Raw genomic sequence first — 22,880 nt, 5'->3', positions numbered from 1 at the left:
TATGGCGGAAAATACCCTCAAATTATAGAATGTACCTTTAAGAAATATAAATATTCTACATTCAATACGCTGCTTAACTCTTCGTAGGTTTGGTCGATGAAATCTTGATGGGCGAGCCACAAATCTTGAGAGAGGGCGGTTGTCGCGGCGCGGTACACAAAGGAGCGTATCCACGCAGCCAGGAACGTCTTTCACGGTAAGAGACGTGATAAATGGATCTGGCATTCCGCCCTAAGACCTGCTCTTGAAAGCGTAATTGTGTACGATGGAAATATCAATATCGGGTTACGTGGTTGGTAGAGGTATTGAGGCGGCCCCTTCCCACACGTCCGCTGCTACACGCCCCTCCACACAAGCCCTCTCACTATCTCCGCGAAAGAAGCTTCATATTCCTTCTTTCCCTCCCAAACACCACTTTCTACACGCCCTCACTCCTAAGCGTTTGATATTAGCATAATATATCCACTCACAAATGTAAACACTCCCGCCGCTACTCCCAACACCTAATATCTACACTCTGTATCAATAATTGCCACGTCAACTACCATAACATACACTACTGTATGCTACCTACTACCACACGAGCTATACTCCACTACCTACCACTCATGTACACCTGTTGCATCAGTGCACCTTAGACCATATCTACTGCTGGACACACCTGCTCCTTCCCACTCTTACTTACCTCTAGACCTGCTGCATAACATAACTACCCCCATACCTGCTCCTTCAAATCATTATGTACTTCTACATCATGATACTTAAAATTCTTGCGCCCTTTTATACTCTCTGCATTACACCTTTTCTTCCTCATCTGTTGATTCACCCCTTATTCCCACTCCTGTTGACTCGCCCCTTATTCCCACTCCTGTTGACTCGCCCCTTATTCCCACTCCTGTTGACTCGCCCCTTATTCCCACACCTGTTGATTCACCCCTTATTCCATACCTGTTGACTCGCCCCTTATTCCCACACCTGTTGACCTGTTGACTCTGCCCCTTATTCCCACACTCCTGTTGATTCACCCCTTTATTCCATACCTGTTGACTCGCCCCTTATTCCACACCTGTTGACTCGCCTCTTATTCCCACACCTGTTGATTCACCCCTGTATTCCATAACCAATGCTGACTCGCCCCTTATTCCCACACCTGTTGACTCGCCTCTTATTCCCACACCTGTTGATTCACCCCTTATTCATACCTGTTGACTCTGCCCTTATTCCCATACCTGTTGACTCGCCTCTTATTCCACACCTGCTGAATAATATATTACGCCAGCACCTGCACTTAGCTCTTATTTACAAACCTTTTTGGCTTAAATCCCACTTCCACACCTGGTGGCTCACACCATCAGCATAGCTCACACCCTCACTTCCATACCTGGTGGCTCACACCCCCCACTTCCACACCTGGTGGTTTCACCTGTTGCCCCACACCCTCACTTCCACACCTAGTGCCTCACACCCTCACTTCCACACCTGGTGGTCACACCCCACCTCACCCGGTGGTTCACACCTTCACTTTCACACCTGGTGGCTCACACCTCACTTCCACACCTGGTGGTTCACACCCCTCACTTTCACACCTGGTGGCTCACACCCCCTCACTTCCATACCTGGTGGTTCACACCTCACTTTCACACCTGGTGGCTCACACCCTCACTTCCATACCTGGTGGTTCACACCTCACTTCCACACCTGGTGGCCATACCCCACTTCCACACCTGGTGGTTCACAACCTCATTTCCACACCTGGTGGCTCACCTCACTTCCACACCTGGTGGCTCACACCCCTCACTTCCATACCTGGTGGCTCACACCACACCCTCACTTCCACACCTGGTGGCTCACACCCCACCTCCACACACCTGGTGGCTCACACCCTCACACCTCACCACACCTGGTGGTTCACACCCTCACTTCCACACCTGGTGGCTCACACCTCACTTCCACACCTGGTGGCTCACACCCTCACTTCCACTCCTGGTGCCCACCCTCCTCACTCTCCATACCTGGTGGCTCACACCCTCACTTCCCACACCTGGTGGTTCACACCTCTACTTACACCTGGTGGCTCACACCCCATACCTGGTGGCTGCCCACTTCCACACCTGGTGGCTCACACCTCACTCCATGGGCTCACCCTCACTTCCACACCTGGTGGCTCACACCCCACATACCTGGTGGCTCAGACCTACTTCCACACCTGGTGGCTCACACCACTTCCACACCTGGTGGCTCACACCTCACTTCCACACCTGGTGGCTCACACCCTCACTTCCACACCTGGTGGTTCACACCCTCACTTTCACACCTGTGGCTCACACCTCACTTCCACACCTGGTGGTTCACACCTCACTTTCACACCTGGTGGCTCACACCCTCACTTCCATACCTGGTGGTTCACACCTCACTTTCACACCTGGTGGCTCACACCTCACTTCCATACCTGGTGGTTCACACCTTCACTTCCACACCTGGGCTCACCTCACTTCCACACCTGGTGGTTCACAACCTCATTTCCACACCTGGTGGCTCACACCCCACTTCCACACCTGGTGGCTCACACCCTCACTTCTCCATACCTGGTGGCCACACCCTCACTTCCATACCTGGTGGCTCACACCCTCACTTCCACACCTGGTGGCTCACACCCCACTTCCACACCTGGTGGCTCACACCACTTCCACACCTGGTGGTTCACACCTCACTTCCACACCTGGCTCACACCCTCACTTCCACCTGGTGGCTCACACCTCACTTCCACCCTGGTGGCCCACACCTCACTTCCACACCTGGTGCTCACACCCCACCTCCACACCTGGTGCTCACACCCTACTTCCACACCTGGGCTCACACCTCACTTCCACACCTGGTGGCTCACACCCCCACTTCCACACCTGGTGGCTCACACCCTCACTTCCACACCTGGTGGCTCACACCTCACTTCCACACCTGGTGACTCACACCACTTCCACACCTGGTGGCTCACACCCCACTTCCACTGGTGGCTCACACCCTCACTTCCACACCCACTCACACCTGGTGGCTCACACCTCACTTCCATACCTGGTGGTTCACACCCTCACTTTCACACCTGGTGGCTCACACCCTCACTTCCATACCTGTGGTTCACACTCACTTCCACACCTGGTGGCCATACCCCACTTCCATACCTGGTGGTTCACACCCTCACTTCCACACCTGGTGGCTCACACCTCACTTCCACACCTGTGCTCACACCTCACTCCACACCTGGTGGTTCACACCCTTCCCACACCTGGTGGCTCACACCTCACTTCCACACCTGGTGGCTCACACCCTCACTTCCACACCTGGTGGTTCACACCCCACTTCCACACCTGGTGGCTCACACACTTCCATACCTGGTGGCTCACACCTTCACTCCAAACCGGGCTCACACTCACTTCCATACCTGGTGGCTCACACCCTCACTTCCACACCTGGTGGTTCACACCTCACTTCCACACCTGGTGGCTCACACCTCACTTCCACACCTGGTGGTTCACACCGCACTTCCACACCTGGCTCACACCTCACTTCCACACCAGGTTCACACCTGCACTTCCACACCTAGTGGTTCACACCCGCACTTCCACACCTGGTGGTTCACACCCTCACTTCCACACCTGGTGGATAACGACCTTTATTTTCGCTTGGCGTCGTGTGATTTACGGGGAAGATAATGTTGCTGTTGAGTGATGACAGGTGGTGTGAGGAGACAGGTGGTGTGAGGAGACAGGTGGTGTGAGGAGACAGGTGGTGTGAGGAGACAGGTGGTGTGAGGAGACAGGTGGTGTGAGGAGACAGGTGGTGTGAGGAGACAGGTGGTGTGAGGAGACTTACTTATCTATAAACAATATTATATACAGTACAGATTATCGCATGTACAGTATGCGTCACCTAGCCTATCCTAACCTCTTAACTCTCGTCTGCAGAATTACTCAAGGAATCACAGTCGTATGTACTGCACCTTGCACAGTATACAGTATACTGCACCTTATACAGTATATAAAATGAAATATTCGTATACATACAAATTCACGTAACAATGTGGTTACCAGTTTGTATGTGTTTTTTTGTCAAGTCATGTACACACTCACCAAAAACTTCTTGAACTCTATAAGCACTATGCAATCTGAAAATTTAACAACAATTCAGAAACCATTCCGCGATGACCAGCTCCATTCTGCTCATTCTCACATCCATCGTGCCCAGGTGTTGGAGAAGTTAAGTTTGTACGTTGAGTATTAAAGATTTTGATGGTTTCTACCTTTCACATGTTTTTTCCTAAATTTCAATGTATTTTATAACAAGTTCATGCACCTCTAAACTCACCAGTGTGAATGTGTGTTTCTTCATATCGGACTTCTGGTGGAAGCGCTTGCCGCAATACTGACAAGGGTAAGGGGTGTCAGAGTGGATGAGGAGGTGGGTGGAAAGCGTTGATGACCTCTTGAAGCATTTCCCACACTGCTTACACTGTCGGTCAATAAGGCTACGTCAAGTTTCTTTACTTTTTAAGGTAAATAAAGATTTGCAGTTGAGTTTAGAATTAGTAGGATTCGTACAAAGTGAATCTTGGTTTATGTAAATAAGTTCGATATATTTGTAATATGAATAAATGACTTTAAAACACTTTCGATAAGCATGTAATATATATTTACGTTGTTCGTAAAGCACTTGTAAGTCTTATGTATTTTGATGAAAAAGATTGTTATTCACCGTTGTTAACTCACCTGGAAAGTCTTTTCGGTCCTGGCTGGAGACACTGTTGTAAGACCCAGTGGTTGCGAGACTGTCTTATCGTTGTCTGGTGCGTAGGAGTCATAGCCTTTACTTATGTGGGAGTGGGTTCGCTTCATGTGGACTTCGGTTTTAGGGGTGAGCTGAAAGTTTTCGGGCACTGTTGGCAGGTAAACACATCTGCACCCCTGTACAGGGGCGCCCAGGGCCACACCCCAGGGCACCACGACGGCGACAGTCCTTCCTCTCGGTGTGCAATGGCTCCTTCTTCCTTGTCACGTGTCGCCAGACCCTGAAGATTCACTACGAAGTCTGCATACTGACGAAGACCAAGTCGGAGGCTGATCGGATCGAGGGCTGGAGCCCGTGGGTCTCTGCATGTGTCTTCATGTGCCGCTGGTATGACCTCACAGTCACTCGAGTCCATAGGGCTAAGACGACCTGTTGGGGAGGGCAATGACTCTTCCCTTTCCTCTTGTTCTAATGCAGAGGCAGGAGACCATATTGTTGCCTTGGTGGTGCGGCAGCTCTTAAGAGACAAATTGAGAGGTTCGTCGCGTTTCTCGGGATTTGGAGGCGTTGGACCACCTGAGGAGAAAAAAGTGGTCTAATAGCATCAACTTGCACTGAACCCATCGCTTCTACTCATAAGCTAAATTACTATAACTGTGATATTGTCTTTATACAATAAAGAACAAGACATTGTTGTTAAATGACTAAAAAGGTAAAGTAGCAACGTATTAACCATTACAGGCAAGCAAAGGGCGGTGAATTGATTGATTATAGAAATGGGCTTGCTGTCTTCAAGAAGTAGGGTACGCGTGGTGTCTGCCCCAAGAAGTGAGGCACGTGTGAAGGTGTCTGCCCCAAGAAGTAGGGCATTCTGAAGGTGTCCAGCCCAAGAAGTAGGGACGTGTGGTCTCGCCGAAGTAGGGCACATGTGAAGGTGTCTAGCCCAAGAAGAGGGTACATGTGAAGGTGTCTAGCCCAAGAAGTAGGGTACACATGTGAAGGTGTCTAGCCCCAAGAAGTAGGGTACATGTTGAGGTGTCTAGCCCAAGTGGAATTGCGTGTGAAGGTGTCTGGCCCAAGTGGAGTTGCGTGTGAAGGTGTCAGCCAAGTAGGGTGTGTGGTGTCCACTCAAGAAGTGGGGTGCATGTGAAGGTGTCTGGCCGAAGTTACATGTGAAGGTTGAAGTAGGGTACATGTGAAGGTGTCTAGCCAGTGAGAATTATGTGAATGTGGCCCAAGTAGGGTACGTGTGAAGGTGTATATGAAGTGGGGTACGTGAAGGTGTCTAGTCCAATGGGGTACGTGTGAAGGTGTCTCAGCCCCAAGTAGGGTGTGTGAAGGTGTCTAGCCCCAAGAAGTGGGGTACATGTGAAGGTGTCTAGCCCCAAGAAGTAGGGTACGTGTGAAGGTGTCTAGTCCCAAGAAGTAGGGTACGTGTGAAGTGTCCACCAAAGTAGGGTGCATAAAGTAGGGTACGTGGTGCAAACGTCATAAAGGCAGGTTGGAGGAGTGTTTATCAAGAGAAGGTGGGATGGGGAAGAACCAAACGTACTGTAATTATACCGGCCAAACTCACCTGTATAGTGCTTATTGTGTGAGCCACCGAGGGTAGTAGAATTCCACAGTGAACCCAGGGTCGCGGCTGAAGGGTAGGAACCCATGAGGGAGGAGGAGTAGGGGTAGAGGAGGCCAGGAGGCAGTGGCCATGTACTGTTGAGATACCCACCAGGGGCCACCATCGGGCCAGACGCCACACACCCACCTAGTGGACTCTCACACTCTGTAAACATTATTGATAATTATATATTACGCTTAATTACGAATAAATTACGAATAAGAAATATCACGTGGTAAAGAAATTTGTAAATAAACCAGTAGGGGTCATGTACTTTACCTTAATCAGATATTAGATCCATTTATGCTTGATCTCTGTTTGTGACACTGAATAGAAAGAAAGTAGCTTCCCTTTTTTCCAGTATATATATATATATATATATATATATATATATATATATATATATATATATATATATATATATATATATAAAATAATTACATTCAGCGATGTAATAATTGTAAAGTGGACAAAAATGTGTAATTAACCACCTAAATACATTCAAGTGAAAAACAATTTGGTTTAAATAAACCAATTTTTTTAGCATGGAAATAACAACACGCTGCCTGACCTCCATCCCTAAAATACTGAGCTCCCACTCGCTGCCCCTCCTCTCCTCCCCTTCCCTAAACACAGAGTGACGGCATAGTTATCCGCCCCTCCCCCTCCCCCACTCTTATCATGAAGCCCTGCTAGACTACCTCGCCTCTCTTCCCCTTAATATGGAGCTCCGCCCCTCAGTAATGGAGCACCGTGATGCTTCCCATGTTAATTCAGAGCATCGACGCATTACCCAGCCTCCTCTTCCGTTTACCCAGAACCCCGGCACGATGCCCCGCCTCCTCTCCCCTCGACGCTTCCCCCGCTCCCTTCCTTCAACATGGGCGCTTGGCTACTCGCCTCCAGCCACCCCTCGTCTCTACACGGAGCTCCGCGCTTGCACACGATTGGTCGACAGAAATCTCGGAGCCGAGGTTGTGTGGCACCTCCCCGGCTTCTTCTTACGTCACCAGCAGTCGCTGGCAGTTCATTGTGAAAAGATTTAAATAACTTTTCTACTTGTTATTCGTGGTACATAACCTTTATATTTGTATCTGATCATTCAGTGAAAATATCCTCGGCTGAGAAAGAGAGAGCGATGATTAGGGATGAGAAAAGGGAAGGTAATCTGCTGAGAGTGGTGGCGCGAAGCCTTAAACAACACTTGGAAGGGCTTCTGTCAACTCAGCCCATGTTTGCCAACACTACAACATGGCGTCCATACCCACCCCATACATCACATCTTGTTACCTTTTTCGTTTAAAACTAATACCTATGATCAGTTTTTATTGCAAGAAAGTCTGAAAACTCCACAGAAAAATGAAGAGCACGAAACAAAATGACGTCAAAAGTTTTATAATTCACAAAACTTAAACTTACACGCCGTCAAAAACAACGTCCATGGAATTCGTGAAAATTAGGAACCTCCGCTGATGATCAAATACCGTAAAGCTAACCTAACCTAACCTTCATGCGAATGTTAGAACAGTTTTCCTGGCATGTTAATATAGCATCAATTAATATAGATCCTTCCAGGAATAGTGCACACTGAACCTACTCGTGTTATACTCAAAGGTGAGTGGAACGAGAGCTTGTAGCAACGTGGAAAAAATACGGAAAATAAATATATCAATGCAAACTAAAGCAAGGAGAGGTTCTGTGGGGCTTCGCCTACCGGAGGAGGACGCCAAGATTGGGGGGGCAGGGAGGTAGACACTCGAGGTGACGACAGGAGAGGAAAATGAAGGGATATAAGAGCTAAGAGGGACAGGGTGTAGAGAGCCTGATAGAAAACTCTCTCTGTATAATTGCTTAATTCTCTGAATATTTTTATTTGACAAAACCTAACCTAATCTACTTTATATGTAACTTATGATGGTAAACGACGTCGTAAATGAAAAAAAAAACACACCTAATTTTACATTAACACATTAAGCTGTGGCAATAAAAATGAAAAGTTATTCTTATTTAGCAAAAACGTCAATTGCTTTTTAAAGTCTAAGCGCCGATTATCCTTATTAACGTAACACACACACACACACACACACACACACACACCGATAATTGAGGACACATTGTAGGTTAAGAGACTACAGTGATGTTAATTTCAAAAGTGAATTAATTAAAAAAAGAAGAAGAACGAATGAAACATTACAAAGCAGTAACCAACTGTCACAACATGCAACATCCGTAAATGGGTTTAAACAGACAGCAGGGCAGACCTGAGTTGTTTTAGTGTTACGGGGAATAAAATTCAGCCATGACATCTGAAGTGAGGTGATAAAGTGACCCATAAGAGCACGACAAGAAACTTACTGAAATATGAAGTAATTGTCGCGTTAAATTTATTGCAGGTAATAATATCGCTAATACATTTAGTGGTAATGACGGCAGTTATCAATAATTGGTGACGCAGTACTTGACGGGCGCCACAGTTTACTATAAGAGCGTATTGTTTACATTATTGTGTGCAAGGGACACTAGGCAATATGTATCGTGTACTATGCATATGTACTGTTTGATATAGACAACAAACTGTATATGGTGCAGTTGGCAGCGTGTAACAAGGAGTCCCGAACATAAAGGCTTCCAACTGTGTACACACGAGGTAATTATGCCCTTTATCGTCTACCCGGGCGTGGAGGGGCTAAGTGGACAAACAATTTTCTGAGTTACGCTCTAGTGTATTCCCGTTGTGTCAAGGTGTAATAAATTTGGTTGATATACCTGAGCAGTAGGATTGTCACGCGGTGTTTGGTGAGCATTATACCTTATGTTACACCAGGCTGCTGTTTACACTCTAGTGTTAGGTTAGGGAATCCTTTGTGCGGCGTTATATCACATGCACCTTCTCAGACCTCTTTTTCACACATGGATATAAAATACTCTTCCTACACTATGTATAGTATGTTGTAGTATATAATGTCATATAATATTTTTGTGATATGTTATGGAGTATTTAACTTTATATTTAGACATCTGTAATACATAGTTCCCTTCTCGTTCTGTTGTTTTGTTTGGAACTCTTGGCACACTAATTGGTGGTCGGAAGTGAGGCCGACCCCGACCAGTCTTACTTGTATGACCACATTGTATCTTATAAAGGTGGTGTCAGCAGCGAATGCGGTGGCACAGGTGGTGTCAGCAGCGAGTGTGGTGGCACAAGTGGTGTCAGCAGCGAATGTGGTGGCAGAAGTGGTGTCAGCAGCGAATGTGGTGGCAGAAGTGGTGTCAGCAGCGAATGTGGTTACACAAGTGGTGTCAGCAGCGAGTGTGGTAGCACAAGTGGTGTCAGCAGCGAATGTGGTGACACAAGTGGTGTCAGCAGCGAGGGTGGCACAAGTGGTGTCAGCAGCGAATGTGGTGACACAAGTGGTGTCAGCAGCGAATGTGGTGGCAAGTGGTGTCAGCAGCGAGTGTGGTGGCACAAGTGGTGTCAGCAGCGAATGTGGTGACACAAGTGGTGTCAGTGGGTGCAGTTTATGGTAATATCTGTTGACTCAGCATGCGGTCATTTGCATTTAAGATGAAGGACATTCCAAAATGTTTGTGTATATACATGAACTACAAACATTTATACTGGTAGTGATTAAGCTATATATACACAGTGGTATACGGCAAGTGTTGAACACACCATCAGTAATTGCTCGCTCTTTTGGACAAGGAGGCGTCAGTTACATTCATACAGGAAACTTTCGTGATTAAGTTTCCACTAAGTCTAATTCGTTTATGAAAACCAAACCCAAATTTCCCTTGCATATAAATTTACAATAAATTATACGAGAGACAGAAACTCGTCGCACTTGGATACTTAAACAAAACTTCTACTCGATACCCACACTGCTACTCATTAAATATTAACCAGACTCAGATGTTCGCAGCAATTAGCTCTATAACCGCAGGTAACAGGCACTCTTGGTCGGCACCTCAACACTCTTTTATATATAGTTAAGTTACTGTTGAGCAGAGGTAACAAACACCGGGGAAACAACATTATATATATATATATATATATATATATATATATATATATATATATATATATATATATATATATATTTATATTTATATATATATGCAAGTAAATCACTGTAGGTTATCAGCATATATATACTGTATATATATATATATATATATATATGCTGATAACCAAGGGAAAGAAGAAAACGAAGTTCCCAAGCGCTGTGTATCCATCTTCAGGGTGCTATTTAAAGATTAGTAGAGTCATTACCTAATACCTGACCATTGTGGACCTGGTCGCCCTCCTCTGTATATATACACCTTGGTTTGTATTTCTCTCTCTAGTCTGTACTCACCCCTGAAGATGTGAATTACACGAAAGCGCTTGGGAACTTCGTGTTTTCTTCTTTCCTTGTGGTTATCAGCATATACCTAGATCACGCGCACCCATGATTTACTTGCATATATATATACAGTATATATATATACTTCAAACTTCAAACGTCTTACACAGATCGCAAATAAAAACTTAAGGTCCTCTCTCTGATGAACGAGTCTCCCCACAGTGAAGCGCGCTGACTCAGGGTATGTGCGTGAGCCTTGAACCAGGAATAATGAGGAGCAAGTCCTCTGGCCAGGTGCGTGGTTAACGTCATGGTCCATCCTGTTCAGTGATCAAGCGCTGGGTGGCAGGTGGTGAGGTCGACAGGTGACAAGGGGATGCACCAAAACGAAACATACGGACAATGATGTACTGTATAACCAATTAGTCGGTCTGACGTCACGTGAACACCATACTGTATATACTGTAGGGTCTACAGTATGGTGTTAGCGCGTCGGCTGTACCACTATAAATGTTAGACCATGGACAATACTGTAGATGGTACCATAAGGCGAAAATAACACTTGATTAATTGAAAGAAATTGTAACTATGAGGAACGAGAAGCAGTTAAGAAACAATAAACGAGTTCGGGCTTTGACGAACGAACTCGTTTGAGAATAACCGGTTATTATCACACAGTAGTATCTTAGTGATTACTCTTTCCATCCACATTATGCCACACACATCTCTTACATGTTCATATCCTGTTTGCTGATACTGCACTCGTGGCCTACAACAGGCAGGCTCTGGCGCGTGCGTCGCGGTGAATGTTAATCAGAGTGGAGCGTTGTCGACTCACCTGCACGTGCCAATATGTTAGCGTAATTTGGCTTCATTGTGTCGCATCTGAAAATTCTTTCGGGTGACTTCCGCCTAAACTACCTTGTGAATAAAGGTGTTTTTTCCTCATTCGCCGCATACGGATGCGTTACTTATGAAGTGGCAATCGATGAAAATTAGATGTCGGGTGAGTGCGGGGAAACGCAGCGTGTTGGCGCGGACCAATCTAGAGATGTACGGCGGCAGCTCCTCCTGGCCGTGACTAGCGGCCCGTGACTCACACCCGCCCGTCACGCCTACATTGACCCCCCTCGCTTGTTACCTCCCCCTCTACCTCTTCATACACTTAAAACCCTACCTCTCCCACCACCCCCTCACACTCTCCCTCACACACTTAAAACCCAACCTCTCCCACCACCCCCACACACTTAAAGCCCAACCTCTCCCACCACCCCCCACACACTTAAAACCCAACCTCTCCCACCACCCCCACACACTAAAACCTACTCTCCCACCACCCCCCCACACACTTAAACCCAACCCTCCCACCACCCCACACACTTAAAACCTACCTCTCCCACCACCCCCCACACACACACTCCTCACACACTTAAAACCCAACCTCTCCCCACCACACCTCACACCTCCTCACACACTTAAAACCCAACCTCTCCCACCACCCCCACACACTTAAAAACCTTACCTCCCACCACCCCCACACACACATCCTCACACACTTAAACCCAACCTCTCCCACCACCCCCACACACTTAAAACCCAACCTCTCCCACCACCCCCACACACTTAAAACCCAACCTCTCCCACCACACCCACACACACTAACAGCAGGTAAAGTCATTTGGGTCGGGCATAAGGTCGCACGTGTGTATAATCGATAATTACATTGATTTAGAGAGGGTGATGCTCGGATGTTAAGTACTTCATTATCTTTACTTCCTGTGAGGCAGCGTACAGTACAGGTTAATGCTGTTGGGAGACGTATATTTACAACCCCTCTCCCTCCCTATCATCACCAATTGTTCTTTATATAAATTATCCAGGTAAATTAATCAATCCTTATCGTTAAACGGGCAACAATACCATAACACTAGTTTACTAGCCAAAGGTAGAATCGGTTTCTTCTACTCTAGGCACCCGCCAAGATCACACTCTCTGCTGTAGTTAAAAACAAGTAATAAGTATTATGGACGGTCTCAGTAACTCTCTTTTGTGAATCATTCTTATGACATTAACAATTTATTTAAAACGAGAGAGAATTTTATAACAGCAAAGACGATTTCCACTTCCCAGTAACTACTTGTGGCAGAGGCAGAACTCTCAAGCTGGTCATACGACAAATCCAGGAGGAAATAAGTTGATCAATTAACAGATCCAGCCAGTAGCGTGTTAAGACACAGCCATCAGCAGAGGAGGAGGGTCTTACTTAACACATTTCTGCCCAATATTTAATACCATGTCATGTGATGTTATCGCTGTAATAACATCATGAGTATGTCATTCCCAGTGCTTGCGTATTAATACAGTGATTGGAATGTTGACGCGTGTGTGCGTATGTGTGTGTGGGGTAGGGGGGGGGCTGACCATCGTTGAAGGCTAACTGTGGTGGCCTACTGGGGTGATGAGTGTTGGGTACAGCACTACTGGGGTGACGAGTGTTGGGTACAGCACTACTGGGGTGACGAGTGTTGGGTACAGCACTACTGGGGTGACGAGTGTTGGGTACAGCACTACTGGGGTGATGAGTGTTGGGTACAGCACTACTGGGTGACGAGTGTTGGGTACAGCAATACTGGGGTGACGATGTTACAGCACTACTGGGTGACGAGTGTTGGGTACAGCACTACTGGGGTGACGAGTGTTGGGTACAGCACTACTGGGGTGACGAGTGTTGGGTACAGCACTACTGGGGTGACGAGTGTTGGGTACAGCACTACTGGGGTGACGAGTGTTGGGTACAGCAATACTGGGGTGACGAGTGTTGGGTACAGCACTGCTGAGGTGACAAGTGTTGAGTACAGCAATACTGGGGTGACGAGTGTTGGGTACAGCACTACTGGGGTGACGAGTTTGGGTACAGCACTGCTGGTGACAAATGTTATGTAAACTACTGGGGAGACGAGTGTTGTACAACACTGCTGGGGTGACAGTGTTGGGTACAGCATTGCTGGGGTGATGTATGGTCGGGTTGTGAGTGGAGTGTGACCCAGTGCGGTGGTTTACGGGTCCTGGAATAGGCGGCGGGGTTATGGAGCGGTGGTTTACGGGTCCTGGAATAGGCGGCGGGGTTATGGAGCGGTGGTTTACGGGTCCAGGAATGGGTGGCGGGGTTATGGAGCGGTGGTTTACGGGTCCTGGGATGGGCGACGGGGTTAGGGGCGGGCGGTATGTGTGACGCCCCGTCAAAATTACAGGTTTAATGAGGAGGACGCGCGCTCCATCTAGAGGTCACATCCGCTTCTGCACGTGTCTCCCACGCTAACCTACCCTCCCCTACCCCCATAACCCACTCCATCTCCAACCCTCTGATTCTTACCCTTCGTCCCCACTTTTCTCCAAGCTCCTACTAACCTAACCCCAGCTTTGAAGAAAATAAAACATTATTCTTCCTATTAGTCCTACCCTAACAACACTCTATCTCCCAACAACACCCAGACCTTCCTCACACTACCAGCAACACCCAGACCTTCCTCACACTACCAGCAACACCCAGACCTTCCTCACACTACCAGCAACACCCAGACCTTCCTCACACTACCAGCAACACCCAGACCTTCCTCACACTACCAGCAACACCCAGACCTTCCTCACACCTGCGAACACCCAGACCTTCCTCACACTACCAGCAACACCCAGACCTTCCTCACACTACCAGCCAACCAGACCTTCCTCACTCTACAATAGTTGTTTACTGCTGCCACCCCTACAAAAGTTGTTTTACTGCTGCCACCTACAATAGTTGTTTACTGCTGCCATCCCTACAATAGTTGTTTACTGCTGCCAGCCTTACAATAGTTGTTTACTGCTGCCATCCCTACAATAGTTGTTTACTGCTGCCACCCTACAAAAGTTGTTTACTGCTGCCACCCCTACAATAGTTGTTTTACTGCCACCCCTACAATAGTTGTTTACTGCTGCCACCTACAATAGTTGTTTCTGCTGCCACCCCTACAATAGTTGTTTACTGTTGCCACCCTACAAAGTTGTTTACTGCTGCCACCCCTACAATAGTTGTTTACTGCTGCCATCCCTACAATAGTTGTTTACTGCTGCCACCCCTACAATAGTTGTTTACTGCTGCCACCCTACAATAGTTGTTTACTGCTGCCATCCTACAATAGATGTTTACTGCTGCTACCCCTACAATAGTTGTTTACATCTGCCACACCTACAATAGTTGTTTACTGCTGCCATCCCTACAATAGTTGTTTACTGCTGCCACCTACAATAGTTGTTTACTGCTGCCACCCTTACAATGGTTGTTTTGCTGCCATCCCTACAATAGATGTTTACTGCTGCCATCCTACAATAGTTGTTTACTGCTGCTACCCTACAATAGTTGTTTACTGCTGCCACCCCTACAATAGTTGTTTACTGCTGCCACCCCTACAATAGTTGTTTACTGCTGCCACCCCTACAATGGTTGTTTACTGCTGCCACCCCTACAATAGTTGTTTACTGCTGCTACCCCTACAATAGTTGTTTACTGCTGCCACCCCTACAATAGTTGTTTACTGCTGCCACCTCTACAATAGTTGTTTGCTGCCATCCCTACAATAGTTGTTTACTGCTGCCACCTCTACAATAGTTTTTTACTGCTGCCACCCCTACAATAGTTGTTTACTGCTGCCACCTCTACAATAGTTTTTCACAATAGTTGTTTTGCTGCCACCCCTACAATAGTTGTTTACTGCTGCCACCCCTACAATAGTTGTTTTACTGCCACCTCTACAATAGTTGTTTACTGCTGCCATCCTGCAATAGTTGTTTACTGCTGCCACCTCTACAATAGTTGTTTACTGCTGCCACCTCTACAATAGTTGTTTACTGCTGCCATCCCTGCAATAGTTGTTTACTGCTGCCACCCCTACAATAGTTGTTTTACTGCTGCCATCCCTACAATAGTTGTTTACTGCTTACTACAGTGGTTGTTGCTGCACCCTACAATAGTTGTTTACTGCTGCCACCCCTACAATAGTTGTTTACTGCGCACTACCAATAGTTGTTTTGACTGTCCTCTACAGTTGTTACTACTGCCACCCCTACAATTGTTTTTACTGCTGCCACCCCTACAATAGTTGTTTTAACAATAGTTGTTTACTGCTGCCACCCCTACAATAGTTGTTGCCCACCCCTACAATAGTTGTTTCTGCTGCCACCCCTACAATAGTTATTTACTACCACCCCTACAATTAGTTGTTTACTGCCACCCTATGGTTATTTACTACTGCCACCCCTACAATTAGTTGTTTTACCCTACAATAGTTGTTTACTATACCTCTAATAGTTGTTTACTGTTGCCTCCCCTACAATAGTTATTTACTACTGCCATCCACAATTAGTTGTTTACTACTGCCACCCCTACAATAGTTGTTTACTGCCACCTACAATAGTTATTTATGCCACCCTACAATTAGTTGTTTACGCTGCCACCTACAATAGTTATTTACTGCCACCCCTACAATAGTTATTTACTACTGCCACCCCTACAATAGTTTGTTTACTACTGCCACCTCTACAATAGTTGTTTACTGCTGCCTCCCCTACAATAGTTGTTTACTGCTGCCACCCTACAATAGTTGTTTACTGCTGCCATCCCTACAATAGTTGTTTACTGCTGCCACCCTACAATAGTTATTTACTACTGCCACCCCTACAATTAGTTGTTTACTGCTGCCTCCCCTACAATGGTTGTTTTACTGTCACCCCTACAATAGTTGTTTTACTGCTGCCATCCCTGCAATAGTTGTTTACTGCTGCCATCCTGCAATGGTTGTTTACTATTGCCACCCCTGCAATAGTTGTTTACTGTTGCCACCCCTACAATAGTTGTTTACTGCTGCCACCCTACAATAGTTGTTTACTGCCCTCCCTGCAATAGTTGTTTACTGCTGCCACCCCTACAATAGTTGTTTCTGCCACCCCTACAATAGTTGTTTACTGCCTACAATAGTTGTTTACTACTGTCACCTCTACAATAGTTGTTTACTCTGCCATCCTGCAATGGAGTTATTTACTACTGCCACCCCTACAATTAGTTGTTTACTGCTGCCACCCCTACAATAGTTGTTTACAACTGTCACCTCTACAATAGTTGTTAACTGCTGCCATCCCTGCAATAGTTGTTTACTGTTGCCACCCCCTACAATAGTTGTTTACTACTACCACCGCTACATTATTAGTACTCCCTCCAGTTATTACCCATAAGAATATAAGAATGGATTGAACTGCAGCGGGCCTATTGGGCCATACTGGGCAGTCCCGTTTACACCCAACACCTATTGCTCATATATATCCATCCAATCTATATTTTATATTTAAAGCTACTCAGCGTGTTATAGTTAATGATGATGTTTGGTAACTTGTTCCACTCATCCACTACTTTATTTCCAAGCCAATGTTTACCTTTCTCGCGCCTAGATCTAAATTTGTCTAATTTAAAACCATTGCTACAAGTTCCTTCCTGGTTGGATAATTTAAGTGTCTTTTTTATATCACCTTTGTTTAGCCCTGACTTCCATTTATACACCTCTATCATATCGCCCCTCGCTCTACGTCTCTCGGGGGAGTGCAAATTAAGATGCTTTAATGTGTCTATACTAAAGGTTCCTATGCCCGGGATTAGTCTTGTCACCCTCCTCTGTATGCTTTCTAGGGATTCGATATCCATTCTGTAGTACGGAGACCAGAACTGAAATACATAATCCAAGTGAGGTCTCACAAGCGTAATATATAGTTTTAGGATGACCTCGCTTGTATTGTAACTAACATTCCGTTGTATGAACCCAAGTACTCTGTTAGCCTTGTTTTGAACAAATACGCATTGTTGTCTTGGTTTAAGATTCCTACTTATCATTACTTCTAAATCTTGTCACATTAGTATTTCTCTATATCAATATTGTTCATCTGATACCTGGTTTCTGTTTACATCTCCTAGGCGTGCGTGTACAACAAGATCTTCGAATTTTAATTAAGATTGGTGATATATAATAATGTGTATGTATGGATACCTTATGATTCACCGGTGAAGTACTACCTATAATGCGGCTCATCCCAAGTAATCCTGAAATTAGCGGTTAAAAGCATTCATGGGTGACTGAAATTATGTTAACCTCTGAAGTTGTCTTTAACTTTGTGTCATATTGCAAGCGACGATGCCTTGTTGCACAGTGTGTGCCATCTTGCAAGCGGCAGTGCCACCTACGCCACTAACCAGCTGCAGTTCTGACCTCATCTACGTTTCGCAGCCGCCCACCCGCATCCTTAGCAGCCGCCACCCAGCTGTCTGCGTGCACGCCCAGGAGATGCCCGCATGGCTGCCACCCAGCTGTCACCAGCTTCACCACGTGCTGCCTCCTTCTCATCCTCTCCTATCAATACTTTACCAATCCCTAGCTTTTATAAATACTGTAAGACGAGGAACAATGGTCAGTAAATAGAAAGAAATGTAAAAGGGGGAAATGGTGGCGCATCATGAGTAAAAGGTCCTGTCCCGACAACTCGTCTCATTCTCGTGGTCCTGTTATCATTGGCTAGTTTCCTTGGGTACAGGTGTTGTGTGAGGGAAGAGCGGCATCTGGACAGCGGGAGTGTTCTGGGCAAGGGCAGCAGCATGCGGGCACCACCACAGCGTCAGGAGAACAGCGGAGGCAGCAGCAACAGCAGCAGCACGGCCCACACCAGCAGTGAGACGGGGTGCTGCAAGGACGTCAGTTGGAAGACGGTCCCAGGGTGCGACATATGACACGCGCGCGTTTTCTACTTCTGCCCTCCCTCCCTCCCTCCCTCCGTCCCTCCCTCCCAGTATCCCCTCCCCCTTCCCACAATCCCCTCCTCTGTCCAGTCCCTGCCCTCCTGCCCTCCAACTCTGCCCTCCCACCCTCCTCTGTCCAGTTCTGCCCTCTCTCTCCCCCCCCTCTTCCCTCCTCTATCCAGTCCCATCCCTCCTTCTCTGCCTACTATACCCTACTCGTCTTCCCACTATCCCTACCTAACCACAGATAGGCTAGGCGCCCTGACACACTTTCATGCGTCAGGCATCGCTACCGAAACATCCGCCAGGGTTCTTTTAAATCTAATACAGTTACTTCAAACCTGTTTACACACTTGAGGCTCAGAGCCATGTATGTCCATATTATTTGTTGGGAGATGCCTTTGTATGTCTAGAAAAACTGTTTATAGTTAAATGCCTGATGATATATCGTGCAAAGTTGTCCATAAGTCCGCATTTAACACAATGACCACAAACCCATAAACTTTTCTTGTTGATTGTTTGGCTATTAACAATAAAACTGCTGACTCATTACCGCTTCTTATCCCACAGGTAGATGAAATTCTGGACATGTTGGCCTGACATCATAACACAAGTGAGTACCGTACGTATACTGTATGTGTGATTGTTATCTAGCATGTTGGTATACTATCTACAGTACTCGACATAAAGGACTGACGGCATGCTCTTCCGTGTTTGTTGCACTGAAAACTGTATTGTATATTATAGACAAGTTTAAGACAGCCACGGCCGTACTCCCTCAACAGCGTTATATTAAGACATACTGTACGTCACACACCCAGACTGACACATGCATGCGTATGTATACAGCAAGTCATTGTGTCACACTAACTCGACGGTGTATGTTGCGTATTACTTGGACCGGATAATATTGACAGTACGATAGCGTAGTTAATTACCGTATAGTTTGTACTTATATAGTACAAACATTTAACCTCCACACTACAAACATTCAACCTCCACATTACAAACATTTAACCTCCACACTACAAACATTCAACCTCCACACTACAATCATTTAACCTCCACACTACAAACATTGAACCTCCACACTACAAACATTGAACCTCCACACTACAAACATTCAACCTTCACACTACAAACATTCAACCTCCACACTACAAACATTTAACCTCCACACTACAAACATTCAACCTCCACACTACAATCATTTAACCTCCACACTACAAACATTTAACCTCCACACTACAAACATTTAACCTCCACACTACAAACATTCAACCTCCACACTACAAACATTTAACCTCCACACTACAAACATTTAACCTCCACACTACAAACATCATTCAACCTCCACACTACAATCATTCAACCTCCACACTACAAACATTCAACCTCCACACTACAAACATTCAACCTCCACACTACAAACATTTAACCTCCACACTACGAACATTCAACCTCCACACTACAAACATTTAACCTCCACACTACAAACATTCAACCTCCACACTACAAACATTTAACCTCCACACTACAAACATTTAACCTCCACACTACAATCATTTAACCTCCACACTACACACATTTAACCTCCACACTACAAACATTTAACCTCCACACTACAAACATTCAACCTACACACTACAAACATTTAACCTTCACACTACAAACATTTAACCTCCACACTACAATCATTTAACCTCCACACTACAAACATTGAACCTCCACACTACAAACATTGAACCTCCACACTACAAACATTGAACCTCCACACTACAAACATTGAACCTCCACACTACAAACATTTAACCTCCACACTACAAACATTCAACCTCCACACTACAAACATTTAACCTCCACACTACAAACATTCTACCTCCACACTACAAACATTTAACCTCCACACTACAAACATTCAACCTCCACACTACAAACATTTAACCTCCACACTACAAACATTTAACCTCCACACTACAAACATTTAACCTCCATACTACAAACATTCAACCTACACACTACAAACATTTAACCTCCACACTACAAACATTTAACCTCCACACTACAAACATTTAACCTTCACACTACAAACATTCAACCTCCACACTACAAACATTTAACCTTCACACTACAAACATTCAACTTCCACACTACAAACATTCAACCTCCACACTACAAACATTTAACCTCCACACTACAAACATTTAACCTTCACACTACAAACATTCAACCTCCACACTACAAACATTCAACCTCCACACTACAAACATTCAACCTCCACACTACAAACATTCAACCTTCACACTACAAACATTTAACCTTCACACTACAAACATACAACCTCCACACTACAAACATTTAACCTCCACACTACAAACATTCAACCTCCACACTACAAACATTCAACCTTCACACTACAAACATTTAACCTCCACACTACAAACATTCAACCTCCACACTACAAACATTTAACATTCACACTACAAACATTTAACCTTCACACTACAAACATACAACCTCCACACTACAAACATTCAACCTCCACACTACAAACATTTAACCTCCACACTACAAACATTCAACCTCCACACTACAAACATTTAACATTCACACTACAAACATTTAACCTTCACACTACAAACATACAACCTTCACACTACAAACATTTAACCTCCACACTACAAACATTCAACCTCCACACTACAAACATTCAACCTTCACACTGCAAACATTTAACCTCCACACTACAAACATTTAACCTTCACACTACAAACATTCAACCTCCACACTACAAACATTTAACCTTCACACTACAAACATTCAACCTCCACACTACAAACATTTAACCTTCACACTACAAACATTGAACCTTCACACTTCAAAATTTAGCCAAATTTTATGTACAAGTTTTAATGTTATTTATAGCGTGTTGATGGTGGAAGTGATGATGGCGGTAGTAGGGAGGAGGATAGTGGTGGTGTTGATGGTGGTAGTACGGAGCGAGATGATGGTGGTGGTTATGGTAGATGCTAGTAAGGAGGGGGATGATGGTGGTGGTGGTGTGTTGATGGTGGCAGTAGGGAGGGGGGATGGTGGTAGTGCTGGTGCCGGTTAGTGGAGGGAGGGGTAAGTGTGGTGGTGGTGGGTGAGTCGTAATATAGTGTTGGTGGTGATGGTATGAGTGTTGGTGGTGATGGTATGAGTGTTGGTGGTGATGGTATGAGTGTTGGTGGTGATGGTATGAGTGTTGGTGGTGATGGTATGAGTGTTGGTGGTGATGGTATGAGTGTTGGTGGTGATGGTATGAGTATGAGTGTTGGTGGTGATGGTATGAGTGTTGGTGGTGGTGGTATGAGTGTTGATGGTGATGGTATGAGTGATAGTATTCATAGTAAAATTGGTGATGGTGATAGTACGAGCGGTGGTGTTGACAGTAAGAGTGAATATGGTGATGTGATAATGGTGACGGTAAAAGTAGTGCTGATGGTGACGAGTAGGGGTGGTTGTGGACCTGGGAGGTGGTGAGTAACGTGATGACTGGTGGTGTAACAGAAGCATCAGTAATTGCTGTGTGACCAAGTGACTGTAGGTGGTGGCAGGTCTAGTGATGGCAGCACTGGTGGTGGCAGGAGTGGTGGTGGCAGGTCTAGTGATGGCAGGACTGGTGGTGGCAGGAGTGGTGGTGGCAGGTCTAGTGATAGCAGGAGTGGTGGTAGGATTGGTGGCGGCAGGTCTAGTGATTGCAGGACTGGTGGTGGCAGGAGTGGTGGTGGTAGGAGTGGTGGCAGGTGGCAGGTCTAGTGATTGCAGGAGTGGTGGTAGGATTGGTGGTAGCAGGAGTGATGGTGGCAGGTCTAGGATGGCAGGACTAGTGGTGGCAAGAGTGGTGGCAGAGTGGTGGTGGCAGGTCTAGTGATGGCAGGTTTGGTGGTGGCAGGAGTGGTGGTGGCAGGTCTGGTGATGGCAGGACTGGTGGTAGCAGGTTTAGTGATGGCAGGACTGGTGGTGGCAAGAGTGGGGTGGGAAGGAGTGGTGGTGGCAGGTCTAGTGGGATGGCAAGCTGGTGGTGGCAGGAGTGGTGGTGGCAGGTTTAGTGATGGCAGGACTGGTGGTGGCAGGTTTAGTGATGGCAGGACTGGTGGTGGCAAGAGTGGTGGTGGCAGGAGTGATGGTGACAGGTCTAGTGATGGCAGGAATGGTGGTGGCAGGACTGGTACGGTGGGAGGGTGGTGGCAGGGTGGTAGTGGTGGGAGTGGTGGTGGCAGGAGTGGTGGTAGGGGTGGTGGTGGCAGGAGTGGTAGTGGTGGTGGCAGGAGTGGTAGTGGTGGTGGCA

The 22,880-nt window shown here is 46.2% G+C and overlaps 1 protein-coding gene across 1 annotated transcript in view; it reads right to left on the bottom strand.

The window, feature by feature from the left end:
• Positions 1-22,880, bottom strand: part of LOC121873763 — a 55,884-nt gene that overhangs the window by 11,818 nt on the left and 21,186 nt on the right. Inside the window, exons 2-4 of the mRNA XM_042377462.1 lie at positions 6,356-6,559; positions 4,761-5,355; positions 4,360-4,503 (exon numbers count right to left, since the gene is read on the bottom strand). Coding sequence (XP_042233396.1) covers positions 4,883-5,355; positions 6,356-6,559 — 677 coding nt within the window. The 3' untranslated portion in view covers positions 4,360-4,503; positions 4,761-4,882. The remainder of the gene's footprint in view (positions 1-4,359; positions 4,504-4,760; positions 5,356-6,355; positions 6,560-22,880) is intronic.

Source organism: Homarus americanus, unplaced genomic scaffold (genome assembly GCF_018991925.1).
Source record: "Homarus americanus isolate GMGI-L3 unplaced genomic scaffold, GMGI_Hamer_2.0 scaffold44633, whole genome shotgun sequence".
Lineage (NCBI taxonomy): Eukaryota > Metazoa > Arthropoda > Malacostraca > Decapoda > Nephropidae > Homarus > Homarus americanus.
This window is presented reverse-complemented; position numbering and strand designations above follow the sequence as displayed.